General features: G+C 42.4%; 1 protein-coding gene across 2 annotated transcripts in view; it reads left to right on the top strand.

The window, feature by feature from the left end:
• Nucleotides 1-2,423: 2,423 nt before the first annotated feature.
• nrd1a (nardilysin a (N-arginine dibasic convertase)) overlaps nt 2,424-18,102 on the top strand; it is a 36,048-nt gene continuing 20,369 nt past the window's right edge. Inside the window, exons 1-18 of one of the 2 annotated variants that reach the window (XM_083632787.1) lie at nt 2,424-2,447; nt 3,023-3,330; nt 4,447-4,681; nt 6,245-6,326; nt 6,591-6,744; nt 8,834-8,907; nt 9,107-9,202; nt 9,402-9,524; nt 10,067-10,124; nt 10,887-10,960; nt 11,126-11,195; nt 11,650-11,727; nt 12,181-12,301; nt 13,754-13,812; nt 14,511-14,565; nt 16,188-16,292; nt 16,566-16,689; nt 17,565-17,651. In XM_083632787.1, the coding sequence (XP_083488913.1) occupies nt 3,161-3,330; nt 4,447-4,681; nt 6,245-6,326; nt 6,591-6,744; nt 8,834-8,907; nt 9,107-9,202; nt 9,402-9,524; nt 10,067-10,124; nt 10,887-10,960; nt 11,126-11,195; nt 11,650-11,727; nt 12,181-12,301; nt 13,754-13,812; nt 14,511-14,565; nt 16,188-16,292; nt 16,566-16,689; nt 17,565-17,651 (1,765 nt within the window). In that variant the 5' untranslated portion in view covers nt 2,424-2,447; nt 3,023-3,160. The remainder of the gene's footprint in view (nt 2,448-3,022; nt 3,331-4,446; nt 4,682-6,244; nt 6,327-6,590; nt 6,745-8,833; nt 8,908-9,106; nt 9,203-9,401; nt 9,525-10,066; nt 10,125-10,886; nt 10,961-11,125; nt 11,196-11,649; nt 11,728-12,180; nt 12,302-13,753; nt 13,813-14,510; nt 14,566-16,187; nt 16,293-16,565; nt 16,690-17,564; nt 17,652-18,102) is intronic. The other variant, XM_083632788.1, reaches the window with a different exon arrangement.

Below are 18,102 nucleotides of genomic sequence, written 5' to 3'. Positions count from 1 at the left end.
ACCTCCTGCTTTAATTAGGATTTAAATCAGTTGCTATGGGAACCTTGCCCCCTTGGAATCTTAAGGTAAAGACAGAGTTAGCTAGCTGCTGCTGCTGTCTCCCATGTCTCTACAGAGACAGCTGACCGAGGGGGACAAATTCATAATACCTACAATGATTCAGCTGGCTGCATTCTACATTGCATTTTTACACAGACACATTTTTCTGGAGAGGCCCGAGGTGCCCGATCCAAACTTCAATTTGGACTCAGTTATAGAGGGGCACGTAAGTGGAAAAATCTGAAATGATTGCCACTCGCATTGCAGCTGTGCTAATACAATGCCTTGCCATGGAAGGCTATATACGCTGGCATTAAAGGAAATGTCGAGGGTTTTTAGTCAGAGCCCCATCCAATTGATCACTACACTACACACACACTCCCTTTTATTGCATTCAAAAAAGTTTTCACATCACCAATCACATAAAAGCCATTTCACACAGCTCAGCTACTTACTGTCAGTATCACCACAGCCCTGCAATTGCTCACATGCAATTCTGAGAGTGATATGGGTTTAGTACTTCCTCTGGCACTGCCAACAGAAGCCTGGTGCCTCTTTCTCTGCAACCAAATTTGGTATGAAAGCCTTTTTCACGTTGTTTGCAAAAGGGCTCGGTTAGCGATCAATAGGACATGCTTGTAAAAATCCCACAGTAAAGTGCTTTCTTAAACCTGATTGCTTGAGAGCGAAGGGGAACCCTATAACATCAATATGCTTAACTTTACTATCGATCGATATTTATTCATCAGTGACAGATTTACGTTGCTGTATCATCCACATCATATCAATTAAACAATGGAGAGATCTTAAACATTGTTTCTACTCACATGGTGATAGACCTACTGCCAGCTTGTCTAACATAAGACTTGGATGGGCGAAGCTTGGCCCTTATACTGTGGTGGAATCGCACTGCTTTGATCTATCCTGAGAGTGTGATATCAGTGCAGGTGGAAGAATAGACTTGAAGAAGGGGGCGAGTAGGATGCCAAGTAAAGCCATTAGGATACACCCTCGCTGGTTGTCATGGTTGCGGTGTTTATCACCTCTTTCCACCGACAGAAGCCCACGGGCAAATCAGATTGGCTTGAGAGAGAGAGAGAGAGAGAGAGAGAGAGAGAGAGGGAGGTGGTGAGTGAGGGGGAGGACTATTGGCATAGAGGAGGGGTGAAATGCCAACATGCTGCAGAGGGGTGGCTGAGGAAGGGCACTGGACATGGTATTCGTGGTAAGTGTTCTGTCCTCGCTAAGTGTTGTCCCCATGAACGTATACTCAGCTATACAGACAGCTAAACACTCTCCCAATCAAACTCCAAGGAACAGACCCATGTGTTGAATTTGGCAGTTAAATCAGGAGTAAGTGTAAAACTGTGAACAAAAGAACAGGGGTATACAAATGAAAATGTTGCATCACTATGCAATATCACACAAAGCTTGGCTTAAGTGCTAGATGACATTTTGCATCACCACATTACAAAAAACATAATAAGTTTTGTTACAGCATATGGTAAATACAGTGTAAGTCTGTAAATCTATGACCATTTCTTTAAATGTCACTTATCAAACCATCTAATTTGACTGTAAAACAAACAATAAACTCCACAATTGCTGATGTAGACAATGCACGGTTAGCTAAAACCCCATTCACAACCATTGCTAAGTTAGACAAGGCATTATTAACTAAACATGCAAAATACCATATCTCAAACAAATAATCATGCATCTATGTCACTTTTATGTTAATAAGCAATGCTACTTACAGATGATGCCATGTATAAGCTACGAAGAAGAGGATGGCATTAGTGTTGTAGCCAGCATGGGAGTAAACTTCGTGAAGTTATGGTTACACCACCATCAAAAATCAAGTGTAAAATTTACCCAACATCCGTGTGCTTCGTGGCCTATTCCTGCCACCTAGCGGCAGCCAGCCAATCATCAGGACAGGTGAACTATCGGAACTATCAGATGCAGAGGGGTAGAAGAAGATTGGTGTGTTTGCAATGTGGCTAACAGTATAGACACAATGCATATATTTCAAACCAACAAACAGGTTATATACCTTTCAGTAGGTGCACGCTTTCCCTGAACTGTCGTTTCATATAATCTGGAAGATGCCAAACGAGCAATTTTGTCTTTCATCGGCTGTGTCACATCACGAGCCAGCAGTCATAACGCATTCATAAACAGGTGGCATGATGGCAACTTACTTATTGTCGCCGCCATCCAACTCCTGCCGCTACAGTGCACACGTGTTTAAAACACATCACGCCCACTCGTCTAGCAAACCAATCAGAGGCTCCGATATTGAAACGCTGCAACTTTTCAGCGAATCACAGCGCTGCTTGTTGACATACAGCCGTCTTCCCATATGTTGAGCGTTGAGTTGAGGCCCTTGTGTCAGGAAGGAGAAGGTATGGATATTGGTACCGGCTTTAAAAGCTACATTGAAGCTTCTATTAGTACTAACAGTTTAGCTTCGCCTTCAAACAGAGCCCTATATAAAACCGATGTAGCCTATGTAGTTTAACATGATGACAGTGAATTATTGAGGTAGCACGTATAGCCTTTTCGCTAATCTGCCTACGCATAATACGAACGTTACTGCAACTATTTCATTTATTGTTGCTGTTTTCATAGACTGTATTGATCATTGACCATCTGTCTTGCTGTGCTACAGTCGCGCTGTGGAGATAAAAGGCGCATTTTTGATGGTGGTGCAGTCAATGGATGGGTCGGATTTTAGCTGACATGCATCTGAATAGGGCGAAACCACCAGACAGCCTGTATGAATAGCTGTATTGTCGGTCCATCGCACCTCTCGTAGCCTAGACTGGTCTGTCATTGTGGACGCTGCTGCTATGACAGTTCACGGATCAGCTAGGCCTCTGCTGTGAGAGATACGCTTCATCTGCGCCGTGTTGTTTTGGTCACACCATCGCAAGTTTCTGGGCTTTCATTTTGCCATAACTGTCTGTCTGTCTGTCAGAGAGGGTCAGCATCATAGCCCTGCTCCGGCTGACACGGTGTGCTGAGGAGGAAATTACCGGTGACAGCGAGCTGTCTTGCTGTTTATGCTCGCACCTTGCTGTCAACCCGCAGTGCCAAAGCTTCGTCTCTGCTGAGGATGCCGCAGACGAACAAATCCAGAGCCGCCCCGGCGTCTTCAGGAGGGGCGTCAGAAGATCCCGACCAGGGGGCGGCCTTGGGGGAGAGCCAGGAGGTAGCAGCAGCAGTAGAGGGCAAAGTTGGAGACAGCGAGATCATCAAGTCTCCCAGTGACCCCAAACAGTACAGGTAAAGGGCACTTCCACTCCGCAAACTTACTATAAACTTAACATCTGTACTCAAGTTTTCTGACATTTCTAGGCTACTGAATTTAATTATGTGCTGTAGCCCAATTAGGCTACATCATATGCATTGTTTTGTCATTTCTTTTCAATCATTGTTATATAATTTACTTTGCAATATATAGAGGTTAGGAGGACACTAGTTTGTGTAGTCTAGACCTATTTGTAATCTTGAAAGAAATGAAATGAGACTTACATTTTGCTGGGGAAAAAGGGGTAACCCAGATCCAACAAGCTCAGACCTTGTACAGGCCCACGGTGAGGGTGTTCAACTGAAACACTGCAGCATGGCTAGATTACCTAATTCCACCAAGTTACTTAAATACCACAGACTAGAGGCCATCTATCGAAGCGCATCATCTCATGAAGCAACAGATTTGACCTGAATTTGGCTCCTTATTGCCCTGGGCTGCATGGTGTGAAAACGTGTGAAAAGGAGCCTCTCATTGATCAGTTGAGTACAATGATGAGACGATTTCATGTTGTATTAAAGCACACAGCAATGTACCGGGCCTCTTCCAGGGCATGTACTAGACATCTGTTGTGAAGAAACATAGATCAAACTAGTGTTGACAAGTACAAGATGTAGTTTGCAAAGAAACATTTGACCTAGATATGCGCAATAGGCTATATCGTAATATATTGTATAATATCGATCGTGTGATATGAGACAAGATATCGTCTGGGATTGTGGTTATCGCGATATTGTGAAATAACTTAAGCACGCCACGAATACTCATCCCCAGAATAGTGTCACATTATTGATGTAAAGATATTTGGTCTACAGTATTCTGATATTTATTTGCTATTGCTGTGATCGCTGTGCTGCATAATGCACAAGACAAATTCCTCGTTTGTAACATGTTTACTCACTATGGCTATTAAAATAATCTTGAATCTTGAAATTTAGTTTTTGTCTATACCCAGCCATATTTTGATCCCACAATCTGTTCATAACAGGTTAAAAATCTGAAAGCAACAAGACTATGATACAGCACATTATGTTGTTGCTTTTGCCTGGGTTCTCTGTGCTGCCCCTCTAACCTGGGACTTTCTCCCTCAGGTACATTGAGCTGGACAACGGGCTGCGAGCCCTGCTCATCTCAGACTCCAGAGGGCCAGCAGCATCAGAGGACGAGGACGAGGACGGAGAAGACGAGTGTGAGGAGGGCGAGGAAGAGGAGGACGGCTCTGAGGGAGGATCGGACGAGGAGGACGAGGACGGAAAGGACAGCGACTTTGAAGACGATGACGACGACGACGAGGGCAAGAAGAAGAAAGGCAATGCAGAAAAACAGGTACGCTTGATCAAGTTTATTTGTATAGCCATAATTCACAAGCATCAGAGGGCTTTACAGATCATATTTCTAGCTAAATCTAGCTGAGCACTAATAATATTATTAATAATAATAGTAAACATGATTGAACAATCTTATATTAGAGAGAGACAGAGGGATGGGAGAGGGGAGAGAATAAGGGGAGAGGGAGCGAAAGAAGGGAGAGAATTGGGGAGGAGGGAGAGGGGGAAGAGAGAAGGTGAGAAAGCTAGGGGAGGAGGGAGGAGAGAGAGCAGAAGAAACAGGGTATACTGGGGCTGGGCGATACGGTTGAAATCAATATCACGATTGTCACAGGCGTCAGTTTCGAAACATACTATAATGTATATCACAATATAGTTCATTATAAGCAAAGTAAAATTTAGTTCTCCAATTTCCATATTATTATAATATATTGTAATTACCTGGCAATATGATGCCACTGAATAGACAACAAACGATAGTAGTGGATTTTGGCCCAGCCTTAGGGCATACAGCTGTTACTCATTCTGAACACTAAAACAATCAAAGCTCATCTACAGCCTCCAGTGTTTCCCACAGGATTTAGAGTATTTGTGGTGGGGGACCGCAGACCCCCTAGGGGGTGCGGGGGCATGCTCCCCCGCAATACTTTTTTTTAACATTTTAAAGTAAAATGCATGAATTTGGTGTACTTTGAGAAAGCTTAAGAGCAAAATTAAAAGGCTAGATCTATGAAGAACATGTCATCATTACTGTGCTGTGGGTTTACAATGACAAACTAAATTTCTCCCTATAGGTCAGGGATACTCAACTTGCTTTGCCACTTTTGTGAAATGATAGAAGGCGAGGGGCCAGTTAATAAACAAACAATATACATTTTTCTGTAGCGGATTGTAGGTTTTTGGGGTGTCAGCTGGAGTTTAGGCTGACAGTGTTGTGTACACCGGATAGTTAGGTTAAGTTAGTTAGGTTAAGTACATACATAAGTGCCTGGGTAGCGAGCAGATGGCGGTATTTGACAATTTAGCAGCTAAATCATAGATTATTGAAAGATATTCCATATTCCAGACTGAAATGCTATAACAGAAGTATTGGCCAGAATGACATGAACATTTATTGGACACTTATTCAGCGGATATCTTGCATGTTGCGTTCAGGTGCACTGTAAAAAAAAAAAAAAAAAATTTTTTTCCGTCAACATCTTATTGTGGCGGTCAAAATATTATTGTGGCGGCCCGCCACCAATTCCTTTATGTATGGGAAACACTGGCCTCCTCGTCATCCCTCAGCCATTGAAGGAGAGCTCTGGCACCTCCATCCTGGGCCCCACTCCCACACCCACAAACATATGAGAAGTGGAGCCGAGGGCTCAGAGCCCTCTCAAACCCTAGAGCGCAAGGTGATGATGTTCCTTTTTAAAACGGAATAGAACTCTTCAAACGACGATCCTTGATCCGTGCTCATGCTCCTAAGAACGTCAAGCATACTTGAACTTGAGCTGCACAGGTGTCCCTCTAGGTGCCTGTCTGAGACATGACGCAATGTCCTCTCTGTGTGTGCCAGGCTGCAGCAGCGCTGTGTGTCGGTGTGGGCAGCTTCAGTGACCCCAGCGACCTCCCTGGCCTCGCACACTTCCTGGAACACAGTGAGTCTGGGGGTGGGGGGGGTGATCTTTTGTCATAACATCAATTTGAAATGTTGAATACATTCTGATGTGCTGTCACCAACCCAACAAATGCAATATTAAAGTGTTTTAGGGTAGACTTTTCTTTTAATTACTTGTAATGCTCCATTTACAACCACTCCTCTCCTCTCCTCTCCTCTCCTCTCCTCTCCTCTCCTCTCCTCTCCTCTCACTTTGCTTTTCTCCTCCTTTTATCTCACTGCTGTTGTTTTTGTTCTTTCCTAGTGGTATTCATGGGCAGTGAGAAGTACCCCTCGGAGAACGGCTTTGATGTTTTCCTAAAGAAGCATGGAGGGAGTGACAACGCCTCCACAGACTGCGAGAGGACCATCTTCCAGTTTGACGTCCTTAGGCAATGCTTCAAAGCAGCTCTTGACAGGTGAGGAAGGATCAGAGAGGTTTTTGTTTCAGAAGCAAAAGTTTCTGCTGATGGCTCTTTTGAATACCTGTGGCCCCATCACTGAAGTATTCTTCCGTCACCTCCTGCTCTCGTGTTGGTCGCTGAAAGACACTTTATGTGGCTTAACACCAATCACACTAATTACCAACTAGCCTCTCATTAGCCATTACTAGATGGGCAGGTCAGATGTGTACTAGGGGTTCCATGAACTCGACGACACGTCGAGTCGACCCAACTATCACGCGTCGACCCCTCCCGGAGGATGTTGACAAGTCGTCACGTGGTTTGAAGACTTGTCTTGCGCTGCCCCAGGCTGCAGCCTGCCAGAGCTGCTCTTCTTATCTTCTCTTTTTCCACACATTTCTCTATATTTACTTTTTCTAGATTTATTTGGTAATCAAAGTAGTAAGCTACGTTATTTGGCTTATAATATCTGGCTTTGCATGTGCGTTGTTGTTTTTCTCACTCTGAGTACTTTTATTGTTGTGAGTGGGTCCATTGTTTTGGGTACTACCAGGGATCAGCTGAAGTGTGTTCAACTATGAAAACGTTGTGCACATTTTTGCTACGGTTCCCAGGTTGAATGTTCATGTTTTCTCGCATGTTTCAATGCACCACCGTTTCCGTTTAAATAAACATTTTGCTACGTGTTGTCGGGACTGAACTCACCCTGCTATCCTGACTGTGCATGTGGCTGCGGTGAGTTTGAGAGATGAATCCCCAAGAGGGAAATACAGCCTGGGGCTGCAGAGGAGGAGGGAGGCGATGGTTAAGGAAGAGGAGAGATACCAATACAAATACACGCTTTCTATCCAGAGTTTAGCCGCCCGCTTCAGACACGAGTTACAGTGAGAGAGCATGGACTGAGCGTCGGGGAGGTGTGACTCTGGACCTGACAGTCAAACAACATGTGCATGCAGCCCGCCTATCAAACTGTGTTAGCAGTAGCCGCTTTTGGGACTTATTTTGTTAGCAGTAGAGATGTAACGGTATGAAAATTTCACATCACGATTATCGTGACCAAAAAATTACCACGGTTATCGTATTGTCACGGTTTGTTAAAATGTGCTGAAAATGTTCAAAAAGTACTAATGCACTCACAGAAATCATTTCACCAAGTTTTATATTGAAAACTCAGACCCCAAAAGGATTGATACACTCACTGAAATCATTTCTCCAAGGCTGCACGTTTACATCTGGAAGACGGTTGCCAACTTTGGTTGATGATGGACAGTATTTACCATGTTTTTCAAAGCACTGTAATCATGGTAACACGTAATCACGGTCCCACGGTTTTAATGATAATGAAAATCTGAAACGGTACGGTTATCATAAGGAACTTTATCACGGTTATCATTAAAACTGGTTATCGTTACATCCCTAGTTAGCAGTAACGTTACAGTAAGTCTCCCTTCATATTACAGTACTTGCCCAGATAGTTTTCACTAGCCATTAATATTGCCAATCATAATATGATTGTGTTTATATTCCTCCTGCATCACGGGCTGCTCAACTCAGCCACCAACACTACTTTTTATTTATTTTTATTTTATTTTTACGACTACCGTAGTCAACATCGACTTTATTGGTAGTAAATCTGGAGTCATGCAACCCCTAATGTGCATATCTATCTAATCTATCTATCTATCTATCTATCTATCTATCTATCTATCTATCTATCTATCTATCTATCTATCTATCTATCTAAGGGAGCAAGTGGGCAATCTCTGTCTGAAATATTTGTCCCGGAAGTGATGTCACTCAACTGGAAGTTATTTCATCAGTGATGTCATCAGTGATGTCATTTGAGCAATTGTGCATTGTGGCATATGTCATAAGAAGCCGCGCAGCGGCCGAGCTGCTATGTGGGCTGCAGGGCCAGCTCGGTGAGCCTAGGAATCGAATGCCTACTAGTACAATATCCAGGCAGTACAGGCTGAATCAGCCACTGCTCTCCCACTGTCTGCTGTGTGCCAGTCTGCATGTGATTTTGAAGCTGTTTGCTTCTGTCTATCCGGCTGCTACATGGCCCCTGATTATGGCCCTTCTGCTGCTGTTTCCCTCCCAGGTGGGCTCAGTTCTTCATCTGCCCCCTGATGATCCGAGATGCCATCGATAGGGAGGTGGAGGCCGTGGACAGCGGTGAGTCTTGGCCGGCCATTACAGTGTCTGTGCACCAGTCCTCTCCGCTGACTACTTCAAATTGAAGCCCTTGACCTATACTTGGACCTCTGACTTTAACAGCCACATTATGTTTGCCTCACAGTTTTCTTTCTTCTTTACAAGGCATCGCTTGCTGTGATTCCCTATACTTTCCTCTGTTTCTCCTTCTCTCTGTCAGAGTACCAGCTGGCTAAGCCATCAGACTCCCACAGGAAGGAGATGCTGTTTGGCAGTCTTGCCAAACCTGGACACCCTATGGGCAAGTTCTGCTGGGGTGAGTGGCTACACACTAGCACTGGGACAAACAGCGCACGCAGGGCCTCCTTGGGGTATGTTTAGCAACAACAAATCGCAGCACTGATGCCGAAGCCAATTTTCCTTTGTTGTTGATATCCTTACATTTGTAAGCCGTTTTTCTACAGTCTTGTTTTGGCTCTGCTAAATTGATTGCACACTTGTGACAACAACACCAGGGAATGCCCAGACACTGAAGCAGGAGCCAAAGCAGAAGAAGATCAATGTCTACAAGCGGCTACGCGCCTTCTGGAAGAGACACTACTCTGCCCACTACATGACTCTGGCTGTGCAATCCAAAGGTCAGAGGAATCAATCTCATGCATTACAACAATGCCCCCCTCAGTCTGTGGCTGTGCCATATCCACTGCATCCATGATCCATGTTCAGCTAATACATGTGCAGACTGCAGATAGAGACAATTAGGAATCATCTCACACTGAAAAATGTGCAATATGATACTGGTGAAATATCTGTTGAATGATTATGAGCCTTCCAAAAAGTATCTTCATTTTCCCTGCTGCAACCCGTCTTTTGACCTAGCATACAGTAACAGACTGTCTTCACTTGGAAATGCGGTGAAGTAAAGCAAGTGTATTCATTGTTCAAATGTCCTGGTAATTGCTGAACGCATTGTGAAAAGGTGAGATGTTGTGTAAACATTGATGGAAGAGCAAAGGTGGAAATTGGGCTTAATGTAGTCAAAGCTACAGTCGTACACAATAGAGTTTGAAAGCAAGAATTACTTGCATTGCTCAGAATAACCCAGAATTATGACTCACTCAGGTTTAATGAGAGCCACTGGAATACTAATCTTTGACCCTTCACTCCCTCTGCCCTTTAGAAACGCTGGACACTCTGGAGGAGTGGGTGAGAGAAATCTTCAGTAAGGTGCCCAACAAGTGAGTAGTGGAGGAGAGCAATCCTCAGTGTGTGTGATGATAAGGCACATGATGATAAGGCACTCAATGCCATACACCTGAAATGGCTCATTTCTCCCATAGTCAAATTCCCATTAGTGTTTCCTTAATGAGCCCCATTATATTGGCTCATAAATGATGGTGCTAGGTTTTACACAGAATGAATTTGCATATCGTTGTTGCCATGTGAAAACTTAAACAAAAAACTCTGTAACCCCTTGAGAAAATTGTATTATCCTTGGATTTATTTAAAAAAAAACTTTAAACATACAAGGTTTTTTACCGGCCAGCCAGCCAGCAAAAAGAATATATATTTTTTTATATACAATTTTGATAATGAATTAATAATTTTAGTAATTTATTAAGTAAGAATGCCAAATATTTCCTGGTTACAGCTTCACAGATGTTAGGATTTGCTGCTTTTCTTTATTTCATATCATTATAAAAATGAATCTTTAGGGTTTTCCGGCTGCTGGTCAGACTAATTAAGCAATTTTAAGAATCGCTTTTAGCCTGCGGTAATTTTGATGGTATTTGTCTTTTTTTTGCTTTTTCTACACTAAATTATTAATTTAATCGACAATGAAAGCAATCGTTAGTTGCAGCCCTAATGGGCACTGCAAACACGTTGATCAAAATGTTAGTACATTTGATCAATGCTATTATCATATTATGTCATCACTGAGATCGGTAGCTTCTTGTAACCCTAGACCCCCCCCCTCCTCCTCCTCTCTGTGGCTGCAGCACGCAGCCCAAGCCGGACTTCTCTGACATGCCGGATCCCTTTGACACAGCAGCCTTCAACAAGCTGTACAGAGGTACAGCTCCAACCCACTCTAATGTACACATTCATCTGTTGCATCTTAGCAGAATCTGGTAGACTCTGGTTAAGTTTAGATTATGCCATCCATCAGCAGAGGTTCAGTTATCTATTTATCTGTCCATCTCTGTGTCTCTGTCTCTATCTGGGTGTGCGTTTGCAGTCGTTCCGGTGGGGAAAGTTCACGCCTTGACCATCACCTGGGCCCTTCCCCCTCAGGAGAAACACTACAGGTGAACTGCATAGATACAGATGGTACATGTAGAGAGGACATAAACACAGGATCAGACCACCACACACACACACACACACACACACACACACACACACACACACCATGGTTTCCCCTGACAGTAGAGAAATTGCATCAAGTTTATTGTTTCCCTTTTTCCATGTTCCTGTCTCGTTTTTCAGAGTGAAGCCTCTTCATATAAACGCAGAATCAGACCACCCATCACACACACTCCATGCTTTCCCCTGACAGTAGAGGGATTGCATCAATTTTTTTCCGTTTCTCTTTTTTCACGTCCCCCTCTCCTCTTCAGAGTGAAGCCTCTCCACATAAATGCAGAATTAGACCAGCCATAACAGAACAGGCCGTGCCTTCCCTCCAGACTGTAGAGAAATTGCATCATGTGTTTTTCTGTCTGTTTGTCTCTCTGCCTGCCCCCCCTCTCCTCCATTCAGAGTGAAGCCTCTCCACTACATCTCGTGGTTGATTGGCCATGAAGGCACAGGCAGCATCCTCTCGATGCTCAGGAAGAAGTGAGTGTCCTTGGCTCTGTCTATCTTTCTTTTTGTGATTCGAGGGCACTCCGAAACCCAATTAAAAGCTCTTCATTTTGCTGGTTTATACGGGAGCTTTCATAAGCCCTGAGTGTTTGGCCTTGAGTCTTCAAACCCATAAACTTCGTCTGCCCACTCGATGGTGTGATTCGCCCATTCTCGTCTCTGGATATGAATTTACAACACAATTTCAGCCTCTTGTTGCTAAGTGGCACAGTGATTTTCCAAACTCCTCTACATTCCCACAATACCAACAGCCCATTAGATAGTCCCCTTACTCTTCAGAGTTAAGGGCAGTGGGGCTGGATTGAGATTCGACCTTTGTTCATGTATATTTCAACCCTTTGGTGAGTAAGTGAACAGTTACCAGCACTCCAGCTTTTAAAGCAATGATAATTGGGGTGTGCGTTTTTGTGTTGTGTGTGCCTGAAGTTGCTGGGCCCTGGCTCTGTTTGGAGGGAACAGTGAGACCGGCTTTGACCAGAACACCACCTACTCCATCTTCTCCATCTCCATCACCCTCACTGATTGGGGATTCCAGAACTTCTACCAGGTAGAGAAAACACCTTTTCACCCTTGGCTGTTACTTGTTCTTTCGTTCTTTGTCATTCCAGATACAGATGAACACTGGGAGGCGGGGCCAAGTGGAGAAAAAAATAAAAATGTGCCAGGGGGTTACATATCCAGCACCAGTTCAGAGTTTAGCATCCTAACCATTTGTTGTTACAGATCATGCAGAGCCACATCTATTTTGTATTTGTTAGTCTGTGATGGTATAACCATCAATCACCAATCACCAATATTCACATTCTTGGCTGCTTGTGAAATGATAAGAATTGATAACTTTGTCGGTTTGGTCAGTGACCAATTCTATCCATGCTGATGAATCCAATAAAACATGGATTATCATTCACACAGCACTTTCGTTGTTTTATTACAACTTATTAGAAAACTGTACAGTCAACACACTTGGTAACATTGATAGCTGTTGCATGAATGCCATAATAACCTTGAGGATGTTCTTTACTGTGATTAGATTTACTGTACTAAGTAATATCCATTTTGTACATGCTGAGAGAGGATGACCTTGGAGTTGAGTTGATTGAATCAGACCAGCCCCCAACCAGGTTGTCTGTAGTCTGATTTAAAGGCCTTTTACTTTTGCCTTTGCTTTCTTGGCTTAAACCCCCCCCCCCCCCCCCCCCCCACACACACACACAGACTTGATTTTTCAAGTCTAAATGTGTGACAAATGAATTGATACCTTGGTATTGTTATTGTAAACAAATGACCATGGTCAAGACAATAGTCGGGCCTCTGTCTCACGCCAGTGGTTTGTTAATGCTCTTGTTTCTCAAAATTAAGACCACACCTCCATTAAACCTTGTGGCTTCCTGTCACCATGGAGATGTTGCTGCTTGTTCGGTTTGCACTGGAAGGACAGCAGCTACTTCCTGTTTTGTGCTGTAAAGCAATGCAGCAGATTTCCCACGAAACCTAATCCGATGGCACACAATGTAACATGCAGTGTAGAGGAAAGTAGTAAGAGCTGACAATCTTCTTCCATAGTCTCATGTGTTTATGGTAATAATGATCATGTCAGGACTGCTGAATCACTGCCGATCTTTCGGAAAAGACTAAAGACTCACCTTTTCAGGCTCCACCTGGGCCCTTCTTGATCTAACTTCTTTCTCTCTCTTCTTTCTCTCTCTTCATTTAATAAAAAAAAATAAAAAAATCCTAAACTAAAACTACCACTGTTACTTCAGGATTTGTAGTTGTCATAGACTGTGCTCCATAGTTGATTGCTCTATTGCTGACAAAAAGTGTGTTACTGTAAGTCGCTTTGGATAAAAGCGTCTGCCAAATGACGTAATGTAATGTAATGTAATCATGTCAAACAATTAGTGTGATAATGATGTCATTTTATCTAAAAAAATGCAACACATTTAAGCCACTTTAAGTTTTGAGGTCTGATCTCTATGTGTGTGTGTGTTTCTCTCAGGTGGTTCACCTGGTGTTCCAGTACCTCAAGATGCTGCAGACCCTGGGACCAGATCAAAGGCACTGCCTCTCTCTCTCTTTCTTTCTTTCTTCTTTCTTTCTTTCTTTCTTTCTTTCTTTCTTTCTTTCTTTCTTTCTCTCTCTCTCTCTCTCTCTCTCTCTCTCTCTCTCTCTCTCTCTCTCTCTTCTCTCTCTCTCTCTCTCTCTCTCTCTCTCTCTCTCTCTCTCTCTCTCTCTCTCTCTCTCTCTCTCACACACACACAGAGTCGCACAACACTTCAGAGGCAGATTTAGTCACAAAGAGACAATCCTTTCATAACTAAATCCAACCTCCATATTCTGTCTGTCTGTAGGCACGGTATTGGTAGTAACTACTTTGCCCTACTGTATGTTGATATGGTTATTATACCTTGTGTGATTGTATGAGGGACGGTGGTGGCAAATTCCCATTGGGCCTTGAAAATCCTTGAAACCTTGAGTTTGAGAAAAATAAATAAGACCTGAAAGGTTTTTGAAAATGAATGGATGGCCTTCAATGTCCTTGATTTTGTATAAAAAATATAGCACTCAAATTGATCATTCCTTTCCATCCCAAGATCAACCCTCTGATGGAGATTTGTGTTGATGTAGCAAAAGTTAGCTCTATAGTCTTTTGTCATGTTGTGACAAGTGGGCGTTGCTGCTGCTCTGACACCTGAGCTTCCCTCTGGTAGAGGCAGGCACATTTTAACTATCTCTCCCTCTCTCTCTCCATCCAGAATATATGAAGAGATTCAGAAGATTGAGGCCAACGAGTTTCATTATCAGGAGCAGGTGAGAAACCATGCATTTCTATGCAGCTGTGTTTCAGTTAGAGGACTATAATGTTGTATTATGTTGTGTTTCAGTTAGAGGACTATTATGTTGTGTTTCAGTTAGAGGACTATAATGTTGTATTATGTTGTGTTTCAGTTAGATGACTATAATGTATTATGTTGTGTTTCAGTTAGAGGACTATAATGTTGTATTATGTTGTGTTTCAGTTAGAGGACTATAATGTTGTATTATGTTGTGTTTCAGTTAGATGACTATAATGTTGTATTATGTTGTGTTTCAGTTAGAGGACTATAATGTTGTATTATGTTGTGTTTCAGTTAGAGGACTATAATGTTGTATTATGTTGTGTTTCAGTTAGAGGACTATAATGTTGTATTATGTTGTGTTTCAGTTAGAGGACTATAATGTTGTATTATGTTGTGTTTCAGTTAGAGGACTATAATGTTGTATTATGTTGTGTTTCAGTTAGAGGACTATAATGTTGTATTATGTTGTGTTTCAGTTAGAGGACTATAATGTTGTATTATGTTGTGTTTCAGTTAGATGACTATAATGTATTATGTTGTGTTTCAGTTAGAGGACTATAATGTTGTATTATGTTGTGTTTCAGTTAGAGGACTATAATGTTGTATTATGTTGTGTTTCAGTTAGAGGACTATAATGTTGTATTATGTTGTGTTTCAGTTAGAGGACTATAATGTTGTATTATGTTGTGTTTCAGTTAGAGGACTATAATGTTGTATTATGTTGTGTTTCAGTTAGAGGACTATAATGTTGTATTATGTTGTGTTTCAGTTAGAGGACTATAATGTTGTATTATGTTGTGTTTCAGTTAGAGGACTATAATGTTGTATTATGTTGTGTTTCAGTTAGAGGACTATAATGTATTATGTTGTGTTTCAGTTAGAGGACTATAATGTTGTATTATGTTGTGTTTCAGTTAGAGGACTATAATGTTGTATTATGTTGTGTTTCAGTTAGAGGACTATAATGTTGTATTATGTTGTGTTTCAGTTAGAGGACTATAATGTTCTATTATGTTGTGTTTCAGTTAGAGGACTATAATGTTGTATTATGTTGTGTTTCAGTTAGAGGACTATAATGTTGTATTATGTTGTGTTTCAGTTAGAGGAATATAATGTATTATGTTGTGTTTCAGTTAGAGGACTATAATGTTGTATTATGTTGTGTTTCAGTTAGAGGACTATAATGTTGTATTATGTTGTGTTTCAGTTGGAGGACTATAATGTTGTATTATGTTGTGTTTCAGTTAGAGGACTATAATGTTGTATTATGTTGTGTTTCAGTTAGAGGACTATAATGTATTATGTTGTGTTTCAGTTAGAGGACTATAATGTTGTATTATGTTGTGTTTCAGTTAGATGACTATAATGTTGTATTATGTTGTGTTTCAGTTAGAGGACTATAATGTTGTATTATGTTGTGTTTCAGTTAGAGGACTATAATGTATTATGTTGTGTTTCAGTTAGAGGACTATAATGTTGTATTATGTTGTGTTTCAGTTAGAGGACTATAATGTTGTATTATTGCAAGTGAAACTATGGAGATAAACTCTGTCTGTCTGCCCGCCCCCCCTCCTCTGTGTTCCTCCCTGTCAGACTGACCCTATAGAGTACGTGGAGAACATTTGTGAGAATATGCAGCTGTTCCCCAAAGAGGACTTCCTGACAGGAGACCAGCTGATGTTTGAGTTCAGACCAGAGGTAAAGGAGTTCAGCGAGCCCACCGGCTCACATTGCATCACATGTGATTCATCATTGTGGAAAAGGCAGTGTAGAATGTAGAATGCTAAACTGCATGGCCTTTTCTAAGCTGCTGAAAATGTGACTTCATTTGGCATGTTTGTCTGCATGCAAGTGTGTTTGTGTAGTAACCTTGTCTCTTCGCTGTGTGTGTGTGTGTGTGTGTGTGTGTGTGTGTGTGTGTGTGTGTGTGTGTGTGTGTGTGTGTGTGTGTGTGTGTGTGTGTGTGTGCAGGTGATCAGTGCAGCTCTGTCCCTCCTCATCCCAGAGAAAGCCAACCTGATGCTGCTGTCACCAGAACATGAGGGCCACTGTCCCCTCCGGGAGAAGTGGTTTGGCACACAATACAGCATGGAGGGTGTGTGTTTGGTGTGTGTCTGTGTCTTTGTGACAGCAGTGTCCCTCTCCCCCAGTGCAGACATTGAATGAATACATTGTCCTTTTCTCCTTGTGTGCTGATAGTTATCCTCCTATACTGCAGACATCCAGCTATAGAGATACCAGCATTTATTCACGTATTTTAGCTGGGGCAGAATAGCATCCAAACCAATAGATTAGAATTATGTTTTAGTAAGACGCAGGAATTGGGTCAATTCACCTTCCATTCACTCAGTTCAAAATAGAAAACAAAGTCACAATAATGATAAATTAATCACCCCCCCCCCCCCATCCCCCCAAAAATGGTCATTAGAACCTTGTCAAGGCAACATACCTGTATTTTATTTTATTGTGAAGTCTAGTGGCCAGTGTAGTGGTGTAGCAGCTCCTGTACCTCTTCAAAACTAGGTATGTCGTCAGTGACTTGTTGTCCTCTCACAGACATTGAGCAGGAGTGTGTAGTCAGTGACTTGTTGTCCTCTTACAGACATTGAGCAGGAGTGTGTAGTCAGTGACTTGTTGTCCTCTTACAGACATTGAGCAGGAGTGTGTAGTCAGTGACTTGTTGTTCTCTCACAGACATTGAGCAGGAGTGTGTAGTCAGTGACTTGTTGTTCTCTCACAGACATTGAGCAGGAGTGTGTTGTCAGTGACTTGTTGTTCTCTCACAGACATTGAGCAGGAGTGTGTAGTCAGTGACTTGTTGTTCTCTCACAGACATTGAGCAGGAGTGTGTAGTCAGTGACTTGTTGTTCTCTCACAGACATTGAGCAGGAGTGTGTAGTCAGTGACTTGTTGTCCTCTTACAGACATTGAGCAGGAGTGTGTAGTCAGTGACTTGTTGTCCTCTTACAGACATTGAGCAGGAGTGGTGGGAGCGTTGGACAGGGAACCTGGAGCTCAACAGTGAGCTGCACCTTCCTGCTGAGAACAAGTTCATTGGTGAGTGAACCGTCCTTATCTGCTGTGGGTGTCAACTGTGCTGCTTGGTCCTAAACTGCAGCAGGTGCTTGTCTATATGAGAAATGGCTGAGAACATCGTCAATGCATTTGTTTGTCTAAGCGACCAACCTTGATATCACACATGAAAATGAGACTAGTGGAGTCTGATTTTTGAAACTTGGACAGATGATGTCTCCTCACACTGTGTTCCAGCATTTAAACAATTACACTGATTGGCATACTGCGCTCGGCATAATTAAATATCAAAATTTTAAACTCATACTGTGATATCTCAAGACACCACTGGGGCCATGATGATTAAATTTGGAGGGATGCTGCATTTTGGCACAGTGTTTAAAAGAGGGATGACACAATTTGGCACCACGTTTTAAAATGTTACACTGATTTGCCTGATGGAGGAGCTGTAATTTACTGATTAGCCTGATGGAGG

Source organism: Poromitra crassiceps (assembly GCF_964638095.1).
Source record: "Poromitra crassiceps genome assembly, chromosome: 3".
Taxonomy (NCBI): domain Eukaryota; kingdom Metazoa; phylum Chordata; class Actinopteri; order Beryciformes; family Melamphaidae; genus Poromitra; species Poromitra crassiceps.
This window is presented reverse-complemented; position numbering and strand designations above follow the sequence as displayed.